Source organism: Moschus berezovskii, chromosome Y (assembly GCF_049115385.1).
Source record: "Moschus berezovskii isolate FMDL1 chromosome Y, NW_MosBer_1.0, whole genome shotgun sequence".
Taxonomy (NCBI): domain Eukaryota; kingdom Metazoa; phylum Chordata; class Mammalia; order Artiodactyla; family Moschidae; genus Moschus; species Moschus berezovskii.
Genome location: NC_142489.1, coordinates 1,129,096 through 1,156,847, shown reverse-complemented (window position 1 = coordinate 1,156,847; position 27,752 = coordinate 1,129,096). Strand labels below are relative to the sequence as shown.

General features: G+C 49.6%; 2 protein-coding genes across 7 annotated transcripts in view; one reads left to right on the top strand and one right to left on the bottom strand.

The window, feature by feature from the left end:
* Nucleotides 1-149: 149 nt before the first annotated feature.
* Nucleotides 150-12,079, top strand: ARX (aristaless related homeobox). The gene is made up of 5 exons (XM_055438390.2): nt 150-543; nt 2,158-3,052; nt 5,623-5,668; nt 8,464-8,792; nt 10,902-12,079. The coding sequence occupies exons 1-5, from the start codon at nt 348-350 to the stop codon at nt 11,140-11,142; spliced, it is 1,707 nt and encodes a 568-aa protein (XP_055294365.2). The 5' UTR covers nt 150-347; the 3' UTR covers nt 11,143-12,079.
* A 3,401-nt stretch (nt 12,080-15,480) lies between these two features.
* POLA1 (DNA polymerase alpha 1, catalytic subunit) overlaps nt 15,481-27,752 on the bottom strand; it is a 298,535-nt gene continuing 286,263 nt past the window's right edge. For 5 of the 6 annotated variants that reach the window (XM_088834553.1, XM_088834552.1, XM_088834555.1 and 2 more), the window contains one exon: nt 15,481-19,545. In XM_088834553.1, coding sequence (XP_088690679.1) covers nt 19,400-19,545 — 146 coding nt within the window. In that variant the 3' untranslated portion in view covers nt 15,481-19,399. The remainder of the gene's footprint in view (nt 19,546-27,752) is intronic. The other variant, XM_088834556.1, reaches the window with a different exon arrangement.

The following is a 27,752-nucleotide window of genomic DNA, read 5'->3' as shown; positions in this document are numbered from 1 at the left end:
GCTTTGCCGGGAGCGCTCGGCCCGGAGCAGCCCGGCCTCTGGCGAGAGCCAATCAGAGCGCGCCTCTCAGCACGTGGAGGAGAGAGACTCCAGAGCCCCGCGCCCGCTGCTCACTACACTTGTTACTGCTTGTCCTGAGCGCGGAGAGGGCGAGCTCCGGCCGCAGGCAGGGCGGGAGCCGGCAGCCAGCGACCGAGAGAGGCAGAGAGGCACAGAGGTCGCAATAATATCCATTATAACCAGCCATCTAACCCCACCCCCTCAACACACACCCATCCATCCCACCCGCCCCGAGAGGCAGCCAGCGGCCCGCTTCTCTGCGCCCAGGGGAAAAAAAAACCCCAGCCATGAGCAATCAGTACCAGGACGAGGGCTGCTCCGAGAGGCCCGAGTGCAAAAGTAAATCTCCAACTTTGCTCTCCTCTTACTGCATCGACAGCATCCTGGGCCGGAGGAGCCCGTGCAAAATGCGGCTGTTGGGAGCCGCGCAGAGCTTGCCCGCTCCGCTGGCCAGCCGCACCGACCAGGAAAAGGCCGTGCAAGGTAAGGCTGTGCTTGCCGAGCACCTGCAAAGGGTGCTAGGCGCTGGTTTGGATGTGTGATGTTCCGGGGCCAGGGGCCTGCGGTTGTCCAACTGGAGAAAGAGGAGAAAAGAGGGAACAACTCTGAGGCCTGGCACCTCAGAGAGCGGTAAACCTCTTGCCAGGGGATGTCTCTCCCTCCCTCTCTGCTTCCAGAAAAAGCAGAGACCAAGCTTTGCTTCGAGGGCCCTTAGATTCTCGGTATTGGTTCTTAGGTCGTTTAAATACCCCCTTTGGTGGCCTTGCGGGTGCTTTGAAGAGGGGCGACGGGCCAAGAACAGCAGGAGCCGGGTGGACTCTTGTAAGAACTTGGTGACGAGAAGAACCCCAAAAGCTGTGAATGGGGACTCCAGGCGGAGTGCGCCTTGGCCTTTCCTCTTGGGAAGATTTCTTTATACGAGGTGTTCTGCTTTTTTCTTCTTTTTAAAATTGTAGATTACTTGTGATCTTTTAAACCCAAGCTTTGCAGAAAACAACTCCCTGGGATTCCCCAAATGTTCCTTCTTGTATCTGAAGTGTATGAAATGTGCCGGCTTCTGGGTGCTATTTTTTCCTCTGCTGTTTTTTTTTTTTTTTTAGAGTTGAGATGTTTAAAAGCTCTTTTTTCCCCTAAAATTAAAAATTCCAGAACAACTGACGTTTTGCCCCGAAACTGTTACACCCAAGTTTCGCCTTTTAAAATCTGTAAACCAGCGGTCCAGCCGCAACGTCACTTGGAAGACAGGAGTGGACAGCGGGGAAGGGGGCGTTTAAAATAAAACTGACTTTTTCCTTTTCTTTTTTTAGCCTGCAGTGGCACCTGTGCCAGGCGCTTCCTCGAGGGGAAGGAGCGCTGTGTGCCTATTGCACCCCCTTACGTCCCCACCCAGGCCTTTCCGAACCCATTTTCTCCAGGACGATTTTTCTGGGCGAGGAGCCCCCGCCCCTCCTACTGGGGGCTGTTGGGGCCAGGTCCTCACTCAGGGCCACTGGGCCGCTCCCTCCTCCCCCGGTGCCCGCCAGGCAGTGGCCCCTCACGCCAACCCGAAGCCGGGAACGCGTGGCAGAGCTGAGGGCAGAGGTCGTGCGCAAAGTTTTCAGAGTGGTGGTGATTTTTAAAAAGTTGTTGAATGTCTGCAGATTCCCTCTTGCCCCGAAATGGGAAGGGAAAAGAGAGGACAAGAGGAAAGAAAAAGAAAACAATAGAGGAGGGAAGGAAGAAGGGGAGAGGGGTATACAGAAAGAGAAGGGAAGGGAGAGGAGAAAGATGCGGAAAGAACAATGTGACGGGGAGAGAGAGAAAGTGATTTAAAATGAAAGGAGGGGCGAGGAGAGAAAGAAGTAAAGGAAGGAAGGAAATGAAAGAATGAGAGAGGGAAAGGAAAGGCCCGACAGAGGAGGAGAAAAGGGGAAAAGAAGGAAACAAGAGCGAGGGAAAGAGAGAGATGTAATAAGATAAGAAAAAGAAAAAGCCAGAAAACTGGGGAAGGAGGGCAGGGCTCGGAGTCTAGCGGTGCGGGGCCGCCGCGCGCATCGGGGCCTGGGAGCGGAGGGAGCGGCGGCGGCCGGCGCGCTGACCGCTCTCCCTTGCCCGCAGGCTCCCCCAAGGGCGGCAGCGCCCCGTTCGAGGCCGAGCTGCACCTGCCGCCCAAGCTGCGGCGCCTGTACGGCCCGGGCGGGGGCCGCCTCCTCCAGGGCGCCGCGGCGGCGGCGGCGGCAGCGGCGGCGGCGGCGGCGGCGGCCGCCACGGCCACGGCGGGTCCGCGGGGGGAGGCCCCGCCGCCGCCGCCGCCGCCGCCGAGCGCGCGGCCCGGGGAGCGGCCGGACGGCTCCGGGGCCGCCGTGGCGGCCGCCGCCGCCGCCGCCGCGGCCTGGGACACGCTCAAGATCAGCCAGGCGCCGCAGGTGAGCATCAGCCGCAGCAAGTCGTACCGCGAGAACGGGGCGCCCTTCGTGCCGCCGCCGCCCGCGCTGGACGAGCTGGGCGGCCCGGGGGGCGCCGCGCACCCGGACGAGCGCCTCGGCGCGGCCGGCGGCCCAGGCGGCGCCCCGGCGGCGAGCGGCGGCGCGGGCGCCGAGGACGAGGAGGAGGAGCTGCTGGAGGACGACGAGGACGAGGACGAGGAAGAGGAGCTGCTGGAGGACGACGAGGAGGAGCTGCTGGAGGACGACGCCCGCGCGCTGCTCAAGGAACCGCGGCGCTGCGCTGTGCCCGCCGCGGGAGCGGTGACCGCCGCCGCCGCCGCCGCCGCCGCCGCCGCGGCGGCCACCGAGGGCGGGGAGCTGTCCCCCAAGGAGGAGCTGCTGCTGCACCCGGAGGACGCGGAGGGCAAGGACGGCGAGGACAGCGTGTGCCTGTCTGCCGGCAGCGACTCAGAGGAGGGGCTGCTGAAGCGCAAGCAGCGGCGCTACCGCACCACGTTCACCAGCTACCAGCTGGAGGAACTGGAGCGGGCCTTCCAGAAGACGCACTACCCAGACGTCTTCACCAGGTACGCGCGAGGGGTGATCGTGGCAGCAGCGGCTGGAGGGCGCGAGTGGCTCCCGGAGAGGGAAGGTGGGCGGGCAAGGCCCTGGGGCTGGGGCAGGGACTTGGCTCCTGGACTCACCCCAGGCGCGCCCTCCCAGTGGCCAAACCCCTGTTGACCAAAAACACCCTCCCACCCCCTCTACTCTGGGCTTGTAGGTTAAGATCGGGATGGGTTTTTGTTTTTTGTTTTTTTCCCTTCCCGAGGTCTCTCCAGTTTAATTTTTTTAATTACAAGTTTTAGCTAGAGAGAGAGAAAGAAACGGCCTCTCCAAAGGGCGCCCGAACGCGCCACCTTGGAGACGTGCGCACCCGAGCGCTCACAGTCAGGGCCCCTGGCGCTGCAATCCGGAGTCCCCGCCAGGTCCCAGGCGAGGCGCAAGCAGCGCTGCCTGCCCTCGCCGCCAGGGCTAAGCAGGGGCTATTTTGGGCCGCTGTGTGGTGCGCTTGCCCTCCCCGCCTGATGCCCTCCCCGCCTGATGCCCCGGGAGCCTGGTGGGTATCAGTTACGCAGTTCGCAGTGAAGCTGCCCGCGCCTGCAGAGAAGGCCGTTAAAAAGATCCAAGTTCTGTCGTTTGAGGACTCCTGGAATAACCGAAGGAAGTCAGAACTGGGCAGTGTTTGGTCTGCGGAGGCACCGAGCAGAATCTCCCCTTTCATCGCTGTCCTCTGGCCCTCCGCGCACATTAAACCAGTGCTGGTTTACTGTACGCGGGTTTACAGGGTCAAGCTTTGACTGCTGGGAGCCTGGCAGGCAGTAGACAGAACAGCTGGGGGGAATTTCCCCCTTCTGACTGGTGTCTAAACCTGGGTGTTCCTCCTGGATCCGCTCCATTCCCACTCACCCGAGTTTTGGGGGAAAGATGTACCTGTGAGATGACTGGGCCCCTGAGGGCCGGCTTATTTATACCTGGGATGCCGGCCCGGCAGGGGGCCTTCCTCTCCCACCCTAAAGCTAAGGTCTGGCTCAGGCGAGGAGCCAGGTAAGGGCCAACTTCCCCAGCAAGGAGGGAAAAATGGATGGGAGTCAGCCCGGACTTGGGCTTGTCAAGCTCGAGCAGCCCCACCTTCGCACGAGCCGTGTACGACTTTTCAATGTGCATTTTAGTAGCCCCGGAAAGCTGCCTGCCCCATTTGAAGGCGAGGAGAAATTGCTTAGCGCTCAGGAGGCCTGAGCCAACGCTCAAGGGTAGTTGGCCTAGCAATTAATTGCCAAACTGTCTCCTAACCAGAAACAGAAAAGAGTAGATCTGACTAGGGGCGAAGCACTAAACTTGATCATCCCGAGATAAACTTGGCCCTCCCCTGTGTCATCCAATCCTTTCATTATCTTTAAAAAAGAAAATAAATTCTAAAGTAATTGTCTCTATCAAATAGCTAAGCGGCCAACCCGCTTTTTGCATTTATCACACACATATAATTCAAAAGAAGAAAATGATGTGATGTTGCTTGGCACACAGGTCTGCCCTTTTATCTTCTCCAGGGGAACCAAAGTACACGAAGAGGGGTGTCTGCTTGTCACCACCCCATGCCCACCTCTTTCCCACCCAGGGGGCTAGTTAGAGCCCCTTGGCTCCTGCCGGGACCCAGGCAGGAGTGTGGTTTGGGGGTTTTAGATCTGCTGATGCTTACTGTAGCAGGAAGCAGCGGGAAGCTCTCCAGTGAACCAGTTTTCTCCCAGTCCTGAAGTTCCAGGTGTGGGCCAGGCCGGGTCCCAGGCTGGGGCAGGCCCCGCTCTTTCATATTAGTGATTGGAGAGCCAATTACTCTCGTCGCGCTCATATTTTCGGTAAACAGGTTGTAAGCCGTTTTACAGCATCTTAATGGTTTCCTATTTGCCTTAATTGTCGCAGTAATAACTGCAATGATGGGGTAGGGTTTCAGTTAAATTGCCTTCCCCTGAGATGGGCAGGGTTTGTAGTGGGCACTGGAGTCAGGAGGTGCGCAGAATTTTGTTTAATCGAAAAATTACCCCACTGAACTCTTAACAAGCTTAACATATCTCCAGAGGGTAATGGGGAGTATGACCTAAGGGGGTGAGGGGGGGAGGAAGGCGGGGGAGAGAGAGAGATGGAAGGAAAGGCAGAGAGCTGGAGAGAGAGGAAGGAGAGGGGGAGAGAGCATTTTTTAAAGAAGGCAGAAAGCAACAAGGAGGGCAAAAGAAATGTTTTTAGTTGAGTGGCGAGTTCTCCCATTTACTCTTAGGACAAAAGAGGCTATAAGCACTGTGTGTGTGTGTCTTATCTAACACTGGCTTAAGAATGAGAGAGAATCCGAGATTTGTGCAGTCAAGAAGTCACCACTGTCACTCTTGAATATAATATGATGCAATAGAATAGACAGCCTCCTGTATCTGGGAGTGTATTGTGTTTCCATGTTTGCAGTCAAATAGAAGACACTCCAGTGTTGAAGGGGTGGGGATGCCCAGGTGTATGTTAGACCCTAATGGAAGAGGATGCCAGCGAAGGAAAGGTGGCTGACAGGCGGTTGCTGGAGCCTGCAGTGACCTCCTGCCTGTGTGTTGCTTTCTTATAGGGAGGAACTGGCCATGAGGCTGGACTTGACTGAGGCCCGGGTCCAGGTGAGCCGCACTGCAGAGCGGGAGGCGAGGAGGGACAGTGGGCTGTGGGAAGAGTGGAAGAGATGGGCTGATGGATTAGGGGGTTCTTGAGAGACCCCCTTCATAAAGAGAAGCAGAATCAGAAAGATAAACCTAAAGACTCCTGCACAAAATGATATTAAAATATGAAGATCTTGGAGATGGAAGGGGAAGGTTTCTAGGTTTGGGAGCCTTGTGGAAGGAGTCCAGGATCAGAATAGGGGTTTCAGGGTCCCCAAGACTGCAGCTCAGAAGCCCCCTGGTCCACAGCCCCTGTAGGAAACAATCTGCGAACTGACTTCCTGGTTGAAATAATGGGATGGAGCATGGATTTGGTTGTTAGACAAATCCGCTCAGCTCCAAGCAGGTATTTGGCTGCGATTAAGTCTCCAATCGGGCTTCATAAAAGCCCACTTAGTGCTAGAACAAACAGGGTCATTTGAAGGCAAAATGCTGTTTGATTTCCCCTCCGCCCGCACAAGGAGCTGGCTAATGCTATTTGATTTCCCATTTTTTATAGCAATGAGCCCACATTGATCTAATAGGGAGTGAGTGCAATGCTATTAAAGGTGTTTGCAGCCCCATACCAGAGTGCATTTCCGAACCCAGGCCCCATAACCAAAGAGACAATCAACACTGGGCAGCCCCGATGGCCAACAGAAAACAGATGTCCCTGGGTTAGGAGCTGAGTGAATCACTTTACAGTCAAAATCAAGCGCTGATAAAGCACAATAAATTCCATATGGCTCATTTAATACACAACAGCTTCTTGCATTAGAGGGCTAATGATGAGGCCTGTCCCCTCCTTTCTGTTGACACATTTCTCCATTGTCAAACAGAGATGTGACAGCAACTCTGCATTTTCTGCTCAGGGGAACAAGTCGTGGGAAAGTTAAATAACTTTTAAAAAGAAAGAGAGCGCCCCCTCCCCTTCCCCTCTCTCCCTATTCACTGGAGAAGATGTAATTAAGTGAATATGAATTATTAGAGTCCTTTCGTTTACCTTTGGGGGGCCTCAGAGGTATTAATTCAATAATGAGGAATTGCAGGGGGACATCTTGATAATTGCAGTTGAGCCGAGAGCCGATCTGTCTCTAGAAGGTTTCCATGTTCTTTGAGGACATTCTGCCTCCACTGTCCCACCCCCCTTTACTCCTTTCACTGCCATCGAGGAGTGGCGGGTATTCTTGTCTAGACAGATTTGGATACACAAAAGCTGCCCACCCAGCCTGGTCCCTTCTAGTCTTATTTTTTCAAGTCTCTGAATTTCCACACTGGAATGTTTCTGCAATTCTCAAATAAATTATTTGAGGGCTGTGAAATGTTATCAATGGGCCCCCTTTTGGCAGAATTCTAAGTAATCAACCGACTTGGATTCTCAATTTTTCTTGTCTTAGGTGGCTGTCTAGAAGTCAAACCAAACCTAGACACCAGTGCTAGTAACGACAACCCCAGTGTGTATCTGAAAGGCATAGATGTCTTAACATTTTAAAAAACATATACCTCTGGATCATTTACATTATATTTTAATATAACTCTATACAGAGTTCATTCTTAATTTTTAGACTTGTGTGCAGGCATAAACTCAGCCCTAAAAATACAAATGCCTTCAAGGGAGAAGGAGCGTATCTTCTCAGCTGTGGGTGTGATGAGCAGGTCACATAAAAAGCATTTCATGCTCCTAAAAGTTATTTTTAGACCATGGTAGCTGCCACATTTCAGGTAAAGGTCTCTACTAAAACTGCTTTCTATTAACAATTAGGAAGATACCTTGTGCTGAAAACCTCCCCCCAACCTACAACTATCTTACTTAAATAACCTACTTAAACCACATCCCCAGAAGAAATAAAGGACCAATTAGCTATGAAGATGTGCCCAGTCTCCAGGTATCCCACACTCTGGTTTCTGTGTCCAAGTATCACTGTAGACCTGATCCATGCAGTCACTGCCTTCCTTGGTAGAACCTGGCCCTGCATGGAGCCCCTGCAGATAGCAGGCTGTGTACCCCACGCTTCATTACAATTGCCTCCTAAACTGTATGCCTGTTTGCTAATTATCGTGGGTGTTTCTTCCTTCAGTCCCAACTCCCCTCAAGCCCCCAAACATAGGGTAGTGCTCATAGGTGTTCAGTAAATATTTCTGGAAAGATTAAATGAACCACCTCCCTGATTCCCTTTTCAACAGACAGCAAAGATTTTGTCACCTCTTGGGAAAACCCGAAATAGGTGAAAAGAGCTGATATGTCACGGAAAACTGCTGTGCATCCTTCTCTTGATGGCTCTCTGTTCCCAGGAGTCATCACCGAATGCCAGCTTCCACATGCGTTATTTGACTCATTCCTCATCACAGCCTTATGAGTAAAGTTTCATTATCCCCATTTTACAGATTAGAAAACTGAGGTTCAGAGAGGTTTAAGTGACCTGTTTAAAGACACACAGCAAGCAAATGGCAGCGCAGACATGTAAACCTTGGTTTCCTCACTTCTAAATACAACAAACCATTTCTTAAATTTGGAAAGGAACCAGGCTAGTTAAAATGTCCACTGGAAAGGGTTCACTTGCCCGGTAGTTCCGGATGACTTTACGTTAGGCCCTCTTTCTTTGCCCCTTTGGTCCCAGACGTGTCCTTGAACAACCTGAGGCCGCAGAGGGGCGAGGTGGGCGAGGGCTGCAGTGGAAAGGAGGGAGGGCCCGCGGCGCGGGGGGAAGAGGCTGGGACCGCCCGGAGCGCCTACCCGGCCGGAGCGGCGCCGACCCCTGCCTCTCTCGGCTTTGCAGGTCTGGTTCCAGAACCGTCGGGCGAAGTGGCGCAAGCGGGAGAAGGCGGGCGCACAGACCCATCCCCCGGGCCTGCCCTTCCCTGGGCCGCTCCCGGCCACCCACCCGCTCAGCCCCTACCTGGACGCCAGCCCCTTCCCCCCGCACCATCCCGCGCTCGACTCGGCCTGGACTGCCGCTGCTGCAGCCGCCGCCGCCGCCTTCCCGAGCCTACCTCCGCCTCCGGGCTCGGCCAGCCTGCCGCCCAGCGGGGCGCCGCTGGGCCTGAGCACTTTCCTCGGAGCCGCAGTGTTCCGGCACCCGGCCTTCATCAGCCCTGCGTTCGGCAGGTAACCTGCGGCTTCGGGGAGTCTGTCTCGGTCATACACGCACAGAGGCTGGGGCCCTGGGAGGAGGCCAGAGATAGGTAGGGAGAACACACATCTTTCCTCTTTGGCTTAACTTGAGACTTAGCCAAAGAAAATAATCTCTAATATTGCTTTAAACAGTGCGGATCTTGAAGGGAATGGCTTGGGACTGAACGGCAGAGGAAAGGGCAGAGGCAACAACAGCAACCACAGAAATTGGAAGTGTTCAATGAAAGCTTTAAAGTACCATTTGAAGGCAGCAACAGCCCAGACCAAAGGTGGTGTGTGTGTAAAAGGGTACAGGTGTAGGCTGCAGAGCTGGGATGACTTTTCAACTTTTGCAAAAATCCTTCCTCATTCCCCAAAGCCTGGCAGCCAGAGGAATACAGCCCTGGGGCCAAGGCCCTCTGGGTCCAAAGAAATCTTTCTTCTTCCCCAGACTCTACCTTCCTTGTCATTCAAGTGATCCGCTGCCAACCATACCCTCATCCCGGACCCCCAGAGCAGCACAAGACAACGAAATCAAAGAAACGGTTCATCATATATTATAAATCCCTTTCTTTAAATGAACATCGAATGATGAAATTAAAAGTCTGTATAATCACACAAAGAAACAAAGGAGAGATGTATTAAGTTGGAAAGTGCAGTGAAAATAAAACTGAATGCAGCTTCAATGATCTCTCTTTGGGAGAACAAAGAAATAATAGATTCATCCAACTGCGCAACCACTTAACAAAAAAATCATCTTGGAGAAAATTTTCAGAAAAGACTCAGCAAAAATTACTTTCTTGTAACAACCAATGACGTAAACAGAAAGTGCACTGAAGTGTAGTTAGTGACTCAGTTTACCTGGTGGAACCAGAGCATGTTACGCCCCCTCCAGGCCACACTTCATTATTTCTTTTGGGAAGAAAATGTCCCTCGCCCACCACCCTCTCCGTTTCCTCTTCTCACAAGTGACTTGTAAAAGTTGCCAAACCATGGCTGGAGTACCAGCTGCGACATTTGGAGAGGCTGGAAGAAGGGTGCGGTGGGGGTGGCACGAGAGGTGGAGGGTGGGCTTGGGAGAAGCGGGGGGGGGGCGCTCCTCGAGCCCACGTGGGCTCATTTCTAATCGTGGAAACCCTGAGTTGGCCTTCCGGGGGCCGGAGCCAAAGCCCTGGGAGTTAGCGGCAGGGGTGGTGGTGGTGGTGGCGGCGGCATTGAGGGTCAGGGGCGGCTCGGCCTCTGCCGCGGTGCAGTGCAGAGGGTGGAAGTGCCGTGCAGGTCAGTTCTGGCGCCTTCTGGAGGCGGTTTCGCGGACTGGATCCCACACTTGGGTTTCGCCGCGCGCCGCACGCGGGGGCCGCGGGGCGGCGCGGGGCTGGGGGCTCTTAGGTACTGGTAACTGCATGGGGCGCGGGGAATGCGGTGCTCGCGGGTAAAAGCTGCCTGGCGAGCGGAAATCAACAGGCGGGAGCCCCCATCCCCACCTCGCGGTCGTCGGTCGGGCTCTGGCAGCTCTGCCCGGCGCAGGAGGGCGGCCGTGGCGGCGGGAAGGCTGGCAAACAAGACCAGCTTTTCCAGGGCGAAAGGAGCCCCGGGCCGAGAAGGCGCTCTACAGAAGGAGTGCAAAGTGCAGCACAGGTCTTTCTCACTTTTACTCCCACTTTGTCCTGTGTTTCTCTTTTTCTCCTTCTCCCTTTCTCTCCTTTCTCTTTGTCTCTCTTCTCTCTGTCGGCAAATAGTATTCTAGGCAGTTGGAACTCCCAGTCTAAAGTGCATTCCCTTCTTAAGCGAAAGCCCAGAATCCGCGCAGTGGGGCCGTGGGGTTCGGGGACTCGGGGCTTGCTTCCGCCACGGCTCTGGTCCCTCCAGGAATATCTGGACCCTCGGTCTTTTCCCCGCTCTGTTCCTTTCCTGCCCTAGTAAACCCTTAGAGCGTCCCAGCCTCCCGCGCGCGCCTCCAGCTACTCCCCAGCCCCGGCCCTGCGCCCCTGCGCCCCAGCCGCGGCGCCCTTTGCTCCCCCGGGGAAAGGCGGCGGGAACGGCTGCACGAGGCGCTGCGCGCAGCTCCCGGGGCGTCACCGCGCTGCTTTGCTCTCCCTGCAGGCTCTTTTCCACCATGGCCCCCCTGACCAGCGCGTCGACCGCGGCCGCGCTCCTGAGACAGCCCACGCCGGCCGTGGAGGGCGCAGTGGCGTCGGGCGCGCTGGCCGACCCGGCCACGGCGGCCGCAGACAGACGCGCCTCGAGCATAGCGGCGCTGAGGCTCAAGGCCAAGGAGCACGCCGCGCAGCTGACGCAGCTCAACATCCTGCCGGGCACTAGCACGGGCAAGGAGGTGTGCTAAAGGCTCCCCTCCACCCTCGCGCCCCGGGCGCGACCCGAAAGGTCACCTCACTCAGCACCACTCAAGACCAAATGGAAACAGAGGACCAGCACACTCCCGAGAAGGCACTGGGAGAGCGCAGCCGCCTTCGCAGCAGCCTGGACGCGGACAAGGCAGCCCTCGGCGTTACCCGGACGTGGCACCTCCTCGGCTGGCTGTCCACCTGCCCCTGCCCCTGCCTACTTCGCTCCAACTCAAACGTCCACTCTCTCCCGTTCTTTTATTGAAAATATCGGGGAGGTTTTCTCCCTAAGTCACCTGGTATTGAAGTTAACAATTTTAAAACCCCAACCTCTCTGCCTCCTGACACCCCACTTAGCTTTTTTTTTTTACCCCCCTAATAACATTTTGGCGCTCTAAGTTGATCTTCCCAGCGTGGCCCTAGCCGTGGGCGGCGGGGAAGCGAATGCGAATCTGTAAGATAGCTAACAGTGCACTTAACGGAAAGGGGCGTCTTGTTCTTGTTCTCTTCTTTATCATACATCAACCAAGGTTTTTATATCAAACCAAAGGGAAATACTCTGCTAGAATATGGACTGTTGAAGTCACCAAACTGTGATTATTGATTCTGTACATACCATTGTTATTAAAAAAAGAAAAAGAACAGAGCTTTGTATATTTGAAATGTTATAACGCAATTGCACTCAGCGTGGTATGGTAAAAGTTTGTCCTCCTGTAGATTCTTACTGTGTTGTAGATACGGTAGGGTTCCTAGACAAATATTTATGTACTCAAGCTCTTTATTTAACTTATTAACTGTAGAGGCTTCTGAAACCTTCAAGATAAAGGCAATGGTACAGTACTTTTGTGTAATGTGTAATTGTTATCACTTTTCCTTGCTATCTAGTGGAGAAGTGTCACGCTCAAAATAATAAAAAAAAATATATGTTTAACAAAAGGAAGTGTGAATACTCTCTACAGGAGCTGAGGGGACAGTAGAAGGGCCCCCCCCCCAAAAGACCGCGGGTGGGCTCCTGCGCCCCGACTCCCCCAGGGTTTATCTGCACTCCCGTTTTCCTGGCAGAGGGCCCTGGTTTGAATGTGATCCTCAAAGGATCCGTAGGATTTCCTAAGAAGGGTTGAGATCGCTGCCGCCACGGAGCTTTCCACGTGCATCTCGGCTCTCCTGGGTCGTGTTGCAGTGGGAGCTGGGGGGCCTGGGCCTCGGAGGTGGGGTGGGCTTGAGGGAGGGTGGGTGAGTCTACTGTAGGCGTTGACGGTGAAGACAAGAAATTTGAAGCGAGCGGGGAGTCTTAGCTGGGAAGGCGAAGCAAACTGTTCGTGGAAAGTGCCACGTACAAGGAAGTGCGCAGTCCGAGATGACAGGTAATGGCGCGACAGAGGAGCCCAGGCGCTGGCTTCCGAGGGGCCGGGCTACACGGTACACGCGCGGGGAGGAGGGTCTGTGGCGGGGGTAGGGGGAGCAGGGAGGAGGGAGTGTGTGGGGGGTGGGAGGGTGTGTGGTTGGGGGGGAGAGAGGGAGGGAGACAGTGGGAGAGAGAACGCAGAAACAGTGATGGAAAGGCAGCGAGGGGTATCCAAGTGGCAGATCTTAACTCGACAAATGTCATTACATCACTTATCCAGGCATTGGGAGATGTACATACTTGTAAAAAAAAATCTAAACAACTCAGGTTTCGCGAGGAGACCCTAGCAGATTCGCAATCTGCAACCCCCTGGGCGCACCCCTCCCCGCGCCGGAGGCGCCGGTAGCTTCTCCCTCCCCCGGGCCCTGCCGGCGCCCCCCGGGGGACCGTTTGGTGTAAGCCCGCCCGCGGGGGCCGGGTCTCGCCAAAGCTCCCAGGGTGCTGGGAAAGGGAAGAGAAGCTTAATTAGTTTCAATTTGTAGTAATTAGTGCGCTGGACCTTTGGGGAGAGGGGCAGGCGCGGGAGGGGGGCGGCCGCGGCGTGACTAGCGTGGCTCTCGGAGCCAGGGCCGCAGCCCGGCCCGGCCACGGGCCAGTTGGTGGCGGCGAGGCGCGCGGACGCGCCTCCGGGCCGGGCCCGCCGGGTTCCACGTGCGCTCCCGGAACGCGCCGCTGAGAAGGGGGAGGTCCCCTCGCCGCTCTGGGCGCAGGCGTGCGCGGCCGGGGGCAGGTGCGGGGCGGGCAGCGGGCAGCGGCGACTCGGGGTGGGCGAAGGCTCGGCAGCTGCCGCCCTCAGCCTCGGGCGTCCTCCGCTCGCCTGCCCGGCCGCAAGCCGCAACCCCCTCGCCCGCCGGACACCTTGGGGAGCGCGCCCGCGGGGCCCAAGGCTGAGGGGACTCCTCGGATCCTGGCCGTCTGGTCACCCGGCCCGGCTCTGGCTCGCGAGGGCGGAGCTCGATAGTAGGGCCCGGCCCCGGGCACGGGGAGTAGGCGCCAACTACCTCTGCTCAGCCCTTCCCGCCGCACACTCCTTTCCCGGGGGTTGCAGGCTCAGCAGGAACTTTCTAGGACATTCCCCGAGATCTGAGTGTCTCAAGCCTTCACCAGACTCCACAGAGACTCCTGGGGTGAAGGTCGAGTTCCTGGGGTGGACAGGGCTACTCAGGAGTTTGAGGTGGGGTGGGGACTGCGGAGCGCAGGAGGGGCCTGAGGGCAAGAGCTTTTTTTTTTTTTTTTTTTTGTGGTCAATATCAATTTTCCGTTGATTTTGGCTTTTGTTTAGGTAGGGCTTTTTTTCTTTTCCCCTTCCAGGCTGCCAGTTGGATGGTATATGAGAAACAGTACCATTCTTCCTGTTAATGAACTCTTTTTTAAGTCATTTTTTCTCATTTGACCCTTCCATGGAGCAGAAGCAAATTGCGTGAAATTACCTCCAAGGATTACGTTTATTACCGGCCAATGAGAACCCCTCTCCTTGTTTTACAAACTCTTAATCCTATGTCATTCTGATGCCGCAAACAAGCCCGGTCCTGGGCCTCCTATTCTTTCAACTTTCCCCAGCTGGAGGGACCTCATTCTGCACTTAATATTCCCCATAAATATCACACGCTAAAGACCCCCTGACTTCCAGCAAGTCCACATTAAACATGTGACATGTCACGCATGACAAACTCTGAGTATCTTTTCAAAGCAGCATTAAAAGCAAAGAAACCAATTTTCTTCTCCTTCCAAACCTCCCCAAGTGCTGAATGATGGGGATTGGAAAGAGCCACTGGAGCGTACTTAGGGGGATTTTATGAGATTTTCCAGAATGATTTAATCTTATTGTGAGCATTATTAATGAATGGCGACCCAATTTGGCCCCAATATCTGGGAACGCAGTCACAATGCTGGGAGCGGCTGACCCCCCTCCCCAACCTTAAGCAAACCTGTTCCACCCTGGAGGAGGCCATGCAGAGCCCAGGGGAGTTCAGGAGAGCCCCTGTGATGGGGGCATGGCTGTTCCCTATCACCCCCAGCCCCGAATGCCCCACCACCTGCTTTCCCAGGGCCACCCCCACAGCATCTTGGGGTGAGGGAGCACAGTTCTGCCTCTGTGGGAAGGATGAAGGGAAAGGGCAAGTTAATTTGTTACATTTTTCAGACAGGCTAGTCAGATCCTGAATGGGCCTGGAAAGGAAAGGCAAGGAGTAGTAGGCAGAGTAATTTCAAAAGATGTCCCTAAGTAGTCTTCAGTCACCAGCTACCCATGAGCCAGACTGTGGACAGTTAGGGAGGACAGCTCAGGTTTGTGTGGGGAAGATAGAAAGTGGATGAATTAGGGAGAGTGATCACCAAAGGGAAGGTTTCAGGACTTGAAACCCAGTCTTCAGTTAAAGTCACCAGTATAGGCCTGAGCCAGTTTCCCATTTTTTTTTTCTATTACCACGCCCCCACTGGGGGAAACACTTATTATTGTTGGTTTTGATCTGTAATACCAAGAGATAAGGCACTTGTACCTCTGTTTTTCATACCGTTTTGAGTGCAAATATCTTACTAGAATGGAAAAGTGGCTGATGGTAGAGGGAAGGAAATTATACATGAGTTAGTTCAACTTGCTTTTAGAGGAAAAAATATGTATGTAAGCATGTGTGTATGCGTATACACAAAAGTGAGTGTGTCTGAATGAAGGGGGTCTTAAATGGGGCCTAAAATGGTATTTTGGAACACTGAGTTCCACAGAGCAATTGCTTATGTATTTAAGTGACAGTGGCAGCCTAGCTGGGGGGCGGGGAGAAGAAAAGCTGTTACCTGACTGGGGTGGGGGGAGGGGGAGAAGCATTTTTCAAAGGAAAAAGTTGTGTTGTCCCCGGACTTTATTAACAGTCCAGTTTGAAGTATACATTTTTTTCTTTAAAGAAAAGGGAGCGATTACCAGTTATACATTAAGAAATGTCATTCAGTCATTTTTATTCATTCTCCGGAAATCTTCATAAAAGCCTGAATCATACTTCTACAAGCAGCAATTTTGTTAATCCAAGGGGTTATTACTCTGGGCCCTTATTAGGTTCTACACCACTGCCAAGCAATCCTATAACCCTCTCAAAAGAAGTTTACCTCCCTGTTATAAAACCAGTAGTGGTATTTATACTGTGCAATAATTAGTGTATTACTTGAATCCACTAACACGTTCATTTTATCTCTGCACAAAACCTCTAGTCTGCTTATAGAAAGCTTGTGCCTCCTTTGGTGCTGGTAAAGTGGTGAAAGAGTGAATTGAAGGCTGGCTGCACTTTCTCCTTTTGCCTCGCCTTAATTCCCATCTCTTTTTGCTCTCATCCAATTAGCACAGTGTATTAAGCGGTTTATCATCTCATAGTCAGCTATTGAGAGAAACAAGGCGAGCACTTTGCAATAGAACCTGCGCTCCTTTGACACCCTCAGGTACTTACATATTCCACTGTGCTATGAATAATAGAGGAAGAATGGAGCGCTAATTCCCTCATCAAAGAATGCCTTGTCTGCTGCTTTGCTCAACAACACCATTCTGATCAAAAGAAAAGCAATAAAGCTTAGCATAACAAAACGAAACCTACTTATTAGCTTAGTGGTTAAATTAATGCAGAGCCGCTGCTATTCAAAACCAAGGTTTGAAAACAGCCTCCAACAACCTGATAATGCTGCCTTCGGGATGAAGGAATTTTAATCTGAAATTTGAGGCTGGCTCAGATGAGTTCATCTATTAAACTGCTATAAGGAAGCTCCACAGCAAACCGTTCAATTAAGAAATATTTAGGTAAGCAGAGAAAGAGAGAGAGAGAAAGGGAAAGGCAAGGCGGGTTAAAGTCTGGGATGGGAGATGGGAGAACTGAATTGACAGTCAGTGAATTCTGAAGAGGATCTGGGGCTTAGTGTTTTTCATAAAACCCTGACAAGACAGAGAAAGCTGCTTTTGGAGTTTCCTTATCTCTGCATTACCTGCCAAAATAATTTCAATCTGTTCGAAAAGGCATGCTGTATGTGTTGGAGGTATGGGCTGGAGAAGGGCTGGTGGTAGGGGGCAGTGAATTCATCCCCTTTGACCAGCCTCTGCTAAACTTCAGTCTGTGAACTTTGACTCGCCCCCATGTCTTGGGCAACAGTCTCAAGACGAACTCCATCTGTTTCCTGGACAAATTAAAATCTTAACTGAGCGTGCTTTTGTAGGATTTTCAACTTCCGGTCTCCACATCCCCTTTTACACGAAGGAGAGTTGACAGTTACCAAGTTATGACCAAAATAAATGTGCTCCCTGTTGTTGGCAGCCCCTAAATTCAACAGGAAACAGAAAAATTCCAGATGGGTTCCTGTAGGGCCCTATTTCCCAACTGGAGTGGATAAAATTTATCCTAGAGGTTTAGTCTGGCCCACAGCATTTAGAATTTTATTTTTTAAAATTAGTTGCCAAAGTTTAGGAATTGAGATACTTTGTGGCCATTTCTGGATTCCTGGCTCTTGAAAACGTGATCCCATGACAACCCAGGGCCCTGTCCCTCCCAGAATTGCTGAGTAGCTCCTGCCTCCTTTGGACAGGACATGGCCACTTGGGCTCATGAGGTTCTGCCACTCTCTAGAGGGAACCCGGCCTGTTTCACTTTTATCACCTGAGCTTAACACCCATGCCAGGGAACCTGTGAAGACATTTGGGGAAGTTCCCCCTTTCAAAGTGGGCGGCATCTCGGTACTCACTGTACCCATCTGTTATCAGACGGTGCAAATCAAGAAGAAACCTTTTTCAGAGAAAAGTGACCATGCCATGTTCCAATCTTCTAACAGAGAGATCCACTCAATCCTAAAGTTGCAACTTTCTATAAAATCCTGGAATCTTCAAATGCCTCTTGGAATTCCTAGGTGCCTCCCAGAAAATCCTCTTAACTAACCTGGAGTTACTGATCTGAATAGGAAAATATCAACCACTGGGTTATCTTTTTTTGGGGGGGAACTGTACTAAGAAATGTCTGACTTTCTATGCACTTTCTATACAAATGGTTCCTGCCCTCACAATGATTATATCTAGATGCAGAGACAAGCAGCAGACCAGTGAGAAGCTGTTTCTGTCTCCTGGCATTTCTTGACAAGCAAGTTTTGTATTTGCCATAATAACCCCAGGTCCCAGAAATCAAGGAAAACATGCTTTCTCTTCAGAAAGCAAAGTGGGGGTGTGGACACAGGAAGCATATATTAGAGAACCATCTCTATAATCCTATATGGTAACAGCAAGGAAAAACACACCAATCCTGTTTCCCAGAGCAGCCTGGGTACTGCAACTTCTGACAGGTTGCAGAGCTTAAGGTACCAAGGCATTAATTAACTGACATGGTCATAAACCCAAAGTGTTTCTACTTAGAACCTGAGTATAAGAGAAAGGAGGAGAGGGTGAGGAAAGGCAAAGCAAGGTATAAGGTGGCATCATCTGTACTACATAACAAGTATGCCTTCACTAGGGTCCAGGCTGGGTGATCTTTCTCTTGTGGGGGCTGTTCTTCCAGGGGCCATCAGCCTTGCTCTCCCAAAGGAGACAGCACTGGACTCTTGGCTTAGCTCTCTTTGAATATGCAAGTCAGCAAAGCACATGAGAAGCCATACTTCATCTCTCAAAGGACCCAAAGTATATTGAAATGCCACTCAGAACCCTGGGACATACATTATGCCAAGCATCTCTGAGCACAGACCTAATAAGCAGGCTGAGGTTGGGCAGGGGATGGTTTCCAGTCATCCCTTACTCCTGGCTGCCCCCTCCAGTCCACTCTTTGCACCTGATACGGAGTCACTGCAGCAGGTTTCCCTTTAGAAAACTTTATTCTGAATTGAAAAAAAAAAAAAGCAAAGCATATATTTCCTTTATGGAAACTCATGTAGACTTTTTTCCACAGGTAGATAATTTTTTAAAAAGTATAGCACAGCTGTATAAGGGGAAATTTTTTTTTTCCGTTTTTTAATCTTACCAAGAATGTAAGAAAGGAAAGATGGCTACATTGAAATATGTTTGATTTCTGGCAAAAAGGCACCGTTCTGAAGAAATGAGAAAAATAGCAACAGGGCCGATTAACCATCCCTCCCCTCATTTTTTTTGAATATAACACAAAGGTCCTTGCCCTGGCCTCTACACATTTTTATGAAATGTTATAAGATATTAAATTATTTAACATGTAGTTTCCCTTTGTATAAACCTTTACCTAGATTTTTTATTTGAGGAAATAAAAAAGGCAGGTGAGTGTAAAACAGCTGCCCAGTGTGCATGTGCAGGTTGGGCTTTGGAGAAATTCAGTACACAAGTAAGCTCTGTTTAATCTATTTAGTAAGTGCACAGCTTCTAAATCTCCCCCCTTAAAGACTGAGAAGGACAATTGCTCCTGGAGCCAGTGGCCTGGGAAGTACTTGGGTTCAGGTTGAGTTTAACTGGCATCTGAAAAGGCAAAGTGCCAGTCCTGCTACCAGGCTCTGTGAACCCCTCTTTCTGGAGGCTCCTCTGTTGAAGGTCCTGGGTAAAAGCCACTTGCCTCCTAGCCACTCTCAATTTCTCTCCCCCCCGCCCCCTCCCCTAGAAATCCAGTGCTGAATGCCAGTGTGAAGCAGACAGTTCTCCTGGTGGGGTTTCAAGGGCACAAGGTATACTGTCAGAGGAAGGTACTTCTGCTGTTCCCTGATGTTTGGTAGAGTCAATGCCTTTGCAGTTGCCCCTTAATAATCCCCCTCCCAAGCCACAGCCACACAAACATGATAGCAGTTCCACAGGAAAAGCGATGCAGGAGAAGCGGCCAGGGCCATGATGCAGGTGCCAAGGATGCGGGTCTTCTTTCCACCGCCGCTGCAGGTCCACTTCCTGGAGCCCCTCAGGACCATACAGCGCAATCGACGAAGAGTCTGCTGAGGTTCACTTCGGAATAGCCACTTTGGGACAAGAACTGCTCTGCTGTGTTCTTGAGTTTTCTATAGTCCTGAAGAACTTTGGGAGTAAAAAACTGCTTCTTCAATTTATCTAAAAAGAAATAAAAATAAAAGGATTACAAGTCTCAGAAGCAGCTTCTTTAAAAAGCATTCAGTATTTCTGAAGCACTAGAGAAGGAGCTGTGAATTCTGTTTGCAGCTCCAGGTCTCAGATGTCCTCATGGTCCTGTGGCTGGTCTACCCCTGGGGCCAGTCCCACGCTGCGGGAGAGGGAACCCCGCGATTCCTCTGTAGAAGATTTTCTTCCTTCCCCCTGCCCGCCACGTCTCAGCACCTAGCCGACTCAGCACACTGGGACAGGGCCACTCTCAATGATGGGAACTGCAGGTGCACGGCCATGTGCGGCAGGCAAGGTGAACTCCACTCGCAGACACCCGGTTCGTGGTGCTGTCGAGCACAGGCATGCAACTGCATGCAAAGTACAGACGTGGCAGGAACTAGTTTACCTCAATAGGAAGGCAGAGCCTCCCAGTGCAAACTCCCCAGATCAGATGGGCCTAGTCAGCTTCGAGTCCTTTCCATCTGCATCCCTCTACTATACAAAATCTCCTCTGCTCAAAGAGGCAAGGGATATGCTATCTGGAGAGCACCTGTCCACTGGCAAGATTGCTTTTTTCTTCTTTGTACACACCTTGTACCTTTGAACTTGAGATGTGCAGCTGCCCTTTCTCTGCTTCCTGCTCCTTCCACCCATTCTTCCCTGGCCTTCCCATTCTGCCCAGGGCACTCTCAGCCAGAGAGAAGATCCTTCCTTTCTGCCCCCAGAGTTTGAGACCTCTAAACTCGGTTCTTTGGAAGGAGCAGTGGGCTGGGACACCCAGGTCTGGCCTTTTAGGGACAGGGTGATCCCTGGGGTAGCCAACCCTGCCCTGGGTGGTTAAGATGACACAGTTTTGCTCAAAGCTGCTCGGGAACCCTCTGAGGTGTTTAGAGAGGCCCTTAAAAAAAAAATCCCCATGTGATGGCTGAGGAGGTTAAGTCACTTGCCCCAGGACACATAGCTGGAGATCTGCGATGTACAAATGTAGAGCCAGGTAGCCAGAACCCTGAGCTCACTCGTGGTGAGGCTCACTGTGCACCCCATCCACGCACCCCTGTTCACTGCTCCCAGACAGACATGGGCAGGCCCCTAGATGCTGGCCTGCACCAAGGAGCCTGGGGGGAGCGAGGCTGCCTGGCGCCCCAGGTTAGGAAAGCATCAGGAAGGAAACATGGAAGGGAGGGCACATCAATCACCAAAAGAAAAAACTCCACGGAAACAACAGAGCAACAGTGAAGTCTACAAAACACCCGGCAAATGAAAACTCAGTCTCCAGATTTTTGTTCCTTAGCTACATTCACATTTGTTCTCCACAACCTTTTCTAAATTACATCAATTGCCTTTCAAAAAACAACAACAGAAAGTTTTGTAGAGAGGATTTAAATGCCCAAAGCGGGTGGAAAAAGAGGCAAAAAAGAGAGAGAGAGAGAGGGGGCGCATCGTTAAGCAAGGAGAGAAAGACACTTTGAAAGTTCTAATTATCGGAGTCTGGGAATACACAACAATGGCCCAAGCAGTGGCGGCCGGCCGGCGCCCCGTGCATGTGAATGACACAAATGCATGTGTGACCGGGGAGAGACATTTACAGAGCTGCGGTGAGACGGAGCAGGGGAGGAAGAGAGAGGGCACAGCTCCTGATGTGTTTACCTCCTCTGCTGATGGGATATTGACTTTTCCCACCAGGTTGGTTAGAAAGGGGACTATTTACGCTGCCACACAGCCGAGTTAGAATGACAACCAGCGTCACTCGGTGCTTTTCTTCGTAAAAGACAACTGTGACCGCCAGCATATCCCATAGCCGGTCAATACAGCAGAGGCACCATTCCACGCCAGTTAGAGATGCAGATAAAGGCTCCTACTTGCTTCCCCAATGAGAATCGAATCAATAACGTTTGGAAGGTCTTCTAGGAAAAAGAACTGCACGAGCTGCCACAGGCTGCACTGGAGGTGGGAGCTGTGGGGAGAAAGGCTCACTCCTTCTTTGTGGTTTTCCCCTCTCTGTGTTGGGCACCTGGGCCATCCACGTTAGGCTTCCATCACCCTGTTTCTCTTAACACTACACTCACCTGCCACTTTAGAACTCAAGGGAAAACAGGGTTAAATGGTGGAAATCAGATAATGTAGCCAGTAGAAGCAGATTCCTTCTCTCTGCTCTGGTTCTGGGAGTCGGGGAAGAGGCTGTCAGGCAAGCAGCAGAGATGTGCAGCCATCCTGCCCCATCCACAGAGATGCCACAGGCCATAGCTGTTGCTGTCTCAACAATCAGCACAAAAAATCCAAACTTCATCCAGACGGGGAAGGAAATACTCGTCCTACACACAAGCGCATCAGCAAAATATACTCTAATGGACAGAAGTATCACCAAATCACTCATTGTGATACACCAACAAAGCAAATCTACTTTTCCTGGGAATCACATTTGGGGAAACATGTATCTACAGCTTTTTACCCTTGTCCTTTCTACATGGGGATTCCTTAGGGTTATACACTCATTACCAAAAAATATCCTGTCCCCAAGCCCTGTGAAAACAATGAAAACCGAGTGAGCCTTTATATTCATTATTCACACAATGTTTTATCAGACAAGAAAATTAACTGCTAATTTAAAAGTTGGTTTCTACTAATTAGGGTCTAAAACCTCAAAATCATGCAAGCTACAGTATTTTCTCTATGGGATGAACTAGACCATCACCTGCATGTTGAACTTGTCTGAAATATTTTACTTAAAAGTCAATGGATCAAATAAGATGTCAGAACTGTTTTGTTTTTTCTAGTGGAGTATTCGCCCATCTAAGGAAAACATCTCTCTTTCAGATATTTTATTTCTGTGTCAGTAAACTAAAAATCTCTTTTCAGCTTTACTCTTTGTAAAAGCCTTTTTGGACTTAAAGAAACACACTGTACTACGAACCACAATGCAAAGACATTTTAACATCGCCTACTGGTTATTTTATTTTAATTAAGGCAGGCTTAGGCACACAGGCAGCAGCCGTCTCTGTTCTGAATGTCTGTTTCATTTATTTCCGTGCAAAGGTATCAAACAACAGTCAGTTATAATTGATTCTGTCAGGTGTTATACAGTCAGTCATAATTGTCTCTGTGTAGAGGTGTGTCAATTTACTATATCTGAATTAAATATTCTGTCAATTATGAAATCAGGTAATAATTTCAGTCAGTTTTTTAATTGCATGGCTTCCCACCATACCGTTCTCTGCTTTTCCACCTTTTCTAATCCATAGCCTCCCTCCCTCAATGCAATGTGAGCTTTGCTGTAAGGGGCGGAACATAGGAAGCTTTGGGAATTTTGAAAGAAAATCTCTTTATGATTTAAAACCATCCAACTCATAGACAGCTATTGGAGCCTCTGGCCTGGCTGTCTTTCTCCTGAATATCAATCAATAACCAAGTCTGGACAACACAGGGGATCTGAAAGATCTCAAGTGACATCCCTGTTTCAAGGACAAACAAATACATTTAGGGCCTCAAATCAAATGACACATATATAAATATTTTTCCATCCAAATAAGAAAGAAAAAAATATCATCTCCAAGTGAATTATTATTTAGAAAAAAATGTACAAGGCACAGTGCCAGGCACACACAGCATATGATGCATTCATCAAGTAATCAATGCCTAGAGGACCACTGTTGCCCATTAAATCATGTCTTAGATGCTAAAATATTTCTAAGATCTGAAGAGTCTCTCTGTTAATCTACTATCTAGCTCCAGCCCTACTTATAAATAATTATCTTCCATTTTTTTCTCTTCTTTTTTTGTTGATACCACAATACCGCCTTCAAACAGAATAAAATATCCATGGTTTCATTCAAGTGCTCTACTGGGCTGATCTGACAAGTATTTAGAAGTGTGATTACAATTCCCTCTGCCACGGGTCTGGTTCACGTTCAATAAACAGGCTTGCTGCGCCTGGTGGTGCTGAGCAATGCCCTTCCCTCTCCAAGCGAAGGGAGGCGCTGTCGGGCCCCATCACCAGGAAGGGCTGGTATGTGGAAGTTTGGAAAGAGCAGAGGGCGATGGGAGAGGGGAGGAGATGGGATGAGCGGACGTAAAGAATGCCACATCTAGAGTGAAAAATAGAAGGGGAGAGTCGTGCCCCTTACCATGTTTCAGTGGAGAAAGAGTCACCTTGAAAGAGATCAAAAATTTCCTTTCAACTGGATGAAGTGATTCTATCAGGGCTGGGTTTTGGGTGTTTGTATTTGTCATGTCGAAAGAAAATTGCCCATGCAGCCCCCTTGCTGAGGTTATAAAAAGTACTGTCAACCACACTGGACAGAATTTTTTTTGGGGGGGGGTTACAGAGAGGGGAAAAAACACATTGTGCAGGATCATTAAGCACTGTTGTATAAATAAAGTTAGAAGATCAAACGAAAGAGGGGACTCGGGTTAAATGCTGGAAGACAAGCTTAAATAAAGTTCTAAGAAAAAAGCAAGGCACGCTGTAATTCCAAGAACCTATTACTTCAGACAATTTACTTCAAAAAATAAAATCAGAATGGTAAATGATTACCCAAAAGCAATCATGTCATCATCACTGAGAGATGGAATAAAATAATTTTTTGTGAAGTGGCTGAATGAGAGCAACTTAAAAGCCACGGAGCCTGTCAGAAGCACATTATTTCTTTTTACACCCCGTTTCCCAATTCATCTCAGTGCTGCTGACTAACCTCGGCTCCCAGCAGGTGGAGCATTTAAAATAAATAGCATTTCCTACAAAACGCGCTCCAACTGCCCCATGACAGACGCTTCCAATTCCCGGCCAGCCACTGGATCAGCTTCAGCGGTATCTAACAAGGTGTAAATACAATAACAAGCATGTAATTAAGTGAGCATGATGAAGTTAATGGAGATAATTCATTCCATTTTGGGCTTATGAATATTCTATTAGATGTTATCAGGCAGCTGGAATAGCTGTTAATTTAATCATCATTCAGACCAGCAAAATGTTCTTTGTGCGAGCATAATTGCAGAGAATGAATAATTGATTTGACAATTGTACCAGTGGATTTCAAACAGTTCTGTGCGCTCTCAGAGCAGGAAGGGAGGAGAGCTGGAATACTCAAAGCACTGAAGAGGTGGCACAGAAGCCAGCCTGTAAATTGAACATTATCAGGACACAGATAAAGGACAATTTTTATTTTATCAATGCAACACAATTACATTACAGTGCGCTAGTAATCATTCTGCCCACACTTTAAAAAGGGAAATAAATTACTCTTCATGGGAAAGGACAAAAAGAAATATCAAAACCATTTAGAATCCATTGATATTGGATATTTAATTTTTTTGCATTATATTTTATTATAGGAAATATCAAACTGTGTTTGAAATTGTTGGCACATTTAACTCTGTTACCTGCAATCAGGTACACAGATTGTATTTTACATGTATCTCTGTATTATAGCATGTTTTATGAATTACAATGCCTTTATTGCCATTTTTTAAAACTACCCTAATATTTAAAAAGAGCCATCATTGTGGCTGTATTGTGAGTACTGTATACTGTTAACTATCAGAACTATCAGAACTCTTATGGCTATACTGAGCAAGATCTTATTCTTCAAATGGTTCTATATGCATTTGGGCAGAATAAGTAGCAATAAAATGCTGACCTTCAATAAGCGGTTTCCAATATGAAACTAAATTTTATTACTGATAAACTCTACCAAACGCCTAGAGTTCTGAGTTACTGCCCAATGAGAAAACACATCAGTTTCTCCCCAAACCCCCCATTATGGTTGCTAATGCAATTTGCAAACACCTTCATGGCCCTCGAGTCTATGAGCTTGTAATTTAATCAAAGCCAAGGGGGTAGATGGCAACTACAATGAATTTGATGTGAATGCTATTTTTCAAATATATCTGAAACCGTGAGAAAATGGAAATAGTCCAAATATCTTTTTTTTTTAATTAACTTACTTATTTGGCATGCAGGATCTTTAGTTGAGCCATGTGGGGATCTAGTTCCCTGACCAGGGATTGAACCCAGCCCCTGCATTAGGAGCTCAGAGTCTTAGCCAATGGACCACCAGGGAAGTTCCGGAAACATTCCAAATATCTTAATGTCTAATCAATGTTTCATGACAGTCAAGAGTAAAGATGTGGGGTGAAAGGGAGGTTCAAGAGGGAAGGGACATATGTACACCTATGGCTGATTCATGTTGTTATATGGCAGAAATCAACACAACACTGTCAAGCAATAATCCCCCAATGGAAAAAAAAAAGAGCAAATATGATCAGCCCCAGGTCAGTAGTGCTTGGGGGTGGGAGTGGTAAGGCTGGGTTGAGAGGCGGGAAAGTAGAACCAAGCAGGAAGTCTATTTTTCAATGCATCCATCCAGTGTTCATCACCTAACTCCAGTCTCATAGATCCTTGTGTGGAAAGGGAGGGTGAGAAATGTGTGAATTTGTGTTTTAAAGATTCCTAGATTCTGCTAAGTGTACACCCCCTGCTCCCCAACTGAGGACCAGAAGTAAAAAATTTTCAAGTATGTCTGATTGCAATGACTTCATAGCCTTATAGCACTGAAATAACATTTTTTACTGGTACCACTCTCCCTGAGGACTCCAGGCTTTAAAAGGCTTGTGCCAGAAACAATATCCAAGAAGGATACACAGTGTCTTTATTGTTCACATACCACTTCTAATCTTGATGTTTAATTATCTTAATCTCTACTTACATGGTTTCTAAACCTGGGTGCATAAAAAAAATTCAGGCTGATTAATGTGCTGTTTGGTGACATGTACTACCCACAGGACCTGGAAATCATTTACCTGGAGAGTTAATAGGGTGTGGGTGTGGGCTGGCACACTCCTAGGAGAGAAGGGCAGACAGCAGAGGAAGAGAAAACGTATTATGTATTAAATGCAATAAGTGTAGATTAGGAGTTGGCATTGACTTCAGAATCGAAAATTCTGGACTCATTTCTGAGCTCTTACCTGTGAATGTCAAGCCCATGCTTATTTTTATTCACTTTAATGAATGAGTAGGTTGAAGAGCTACTGTACTAAGGCAGTTTCTGGGATCAAGTTATTAATACACTCAACAAATGTTAGTGACTGACAATGATCGCGATAGATAGGTGGGAAAAGCTACAGTCCAGTGTAAATGCTCATTTTCTGCAGGTGGAAGAAAAAAAGCCCTTAGGGTGTAGCAAATACACACAAGGAGCACCCAAGAGAACAGCTTCCACACTCCCTGTCTGGGCCCAAGGCTCTGTCACCAGCACAGATAGGCCCTGCCTCAGTTGCTCCTTAACCCTCTGGCTCTCTCTTCTCACCAGCCCCTTGTTCTCACGGCCCGTGCTACTGTGTCAGGCACAGTTCGAATCCATGTAAACTGTATGGAGCTATGACTGGGCCAGAGTTGGATGTGAAGCTAACAGTTGTGCTATGATCAAGGCCCAGGGCCACTGTCACTTTCTAGAAGAGGGCAGAAAATAGGCTGTGACTGCCTCGATCCTAACAATAAGGCAAGTCTCCTTCAACACCCTTTCCCTTCTGCACACCAGGGATGGATGTGGCTATAGTTATTCCAAGGGCTCTCGACCCTCCCTGGGTTCCATGTTTGTTCATGGGTTTTGAACATTCCCTTCCAATTTGTGTATACCCCATAGACTCCATACCCCAAGACAGTGAGAATTACAATCTTCATGGAGGAAAATTTTTGATTCATCCAAATCAAATAGGTATTCTAGCAATACAATATTATTAATATAATAAATGACTGTACATATATATTCCTTTCAAGGTGTTGGATGTAGGCCTCAGTTTCTAATCATGCAGGCTTATCCACAGGGCAACTTACAGCATGGCAGCTGGTTTCCCTCAGAGTGAGTGAGCAAGAGAATGAGAGTGCATGCTCAATAGAGAAGTCAAAATCTTTTGTAACTTAATCTCAGAAGTGATACCCCATCCCTTTTGTTACTTGGTTCAGCAAAGGAAAAAGCTATTGCACAAGAGAGATGCAGGGATCCCTGGGTGCCATCTTAGAAATGGCCTATCAGAGAGGGGCACTTCCCTGGACAAATGGTGAGAATACAGGAAAATATAAATAAATATATTATTTGCCAACTTGTTGGGGTATGTATTAGAAAGAACTAACTGACTCAGTATGGAGTGCCTAAAGAATACGGGTAAACCTAAGGTCTTACAGAAATCCAAGAAAAAGCAAAGAG

Coding starts and splice junctions, on each gene's coding strand:
- ARX (XM_055438390.2), top strand. CDS start 348: ATGAGCAATCAGTACCAGGACGAGGGCTGCTCCGAGAGGCCCGAGTGC. Junction 544..2,157: donor CCAGGAAAAGGCCGTGCAAG/GTAAGGCTGTGC, acceptor CCTTGCCCGCAG/GCTCCCCCAAGGGCGGCAGC. Junction 5,669..8,463: donor TGACTGAGGCCCGGGTCCAG/GTGAGCCGCACT, acceptor TCGGCTTTGCAG/GTCTGGTTCCAGAACCGTCG.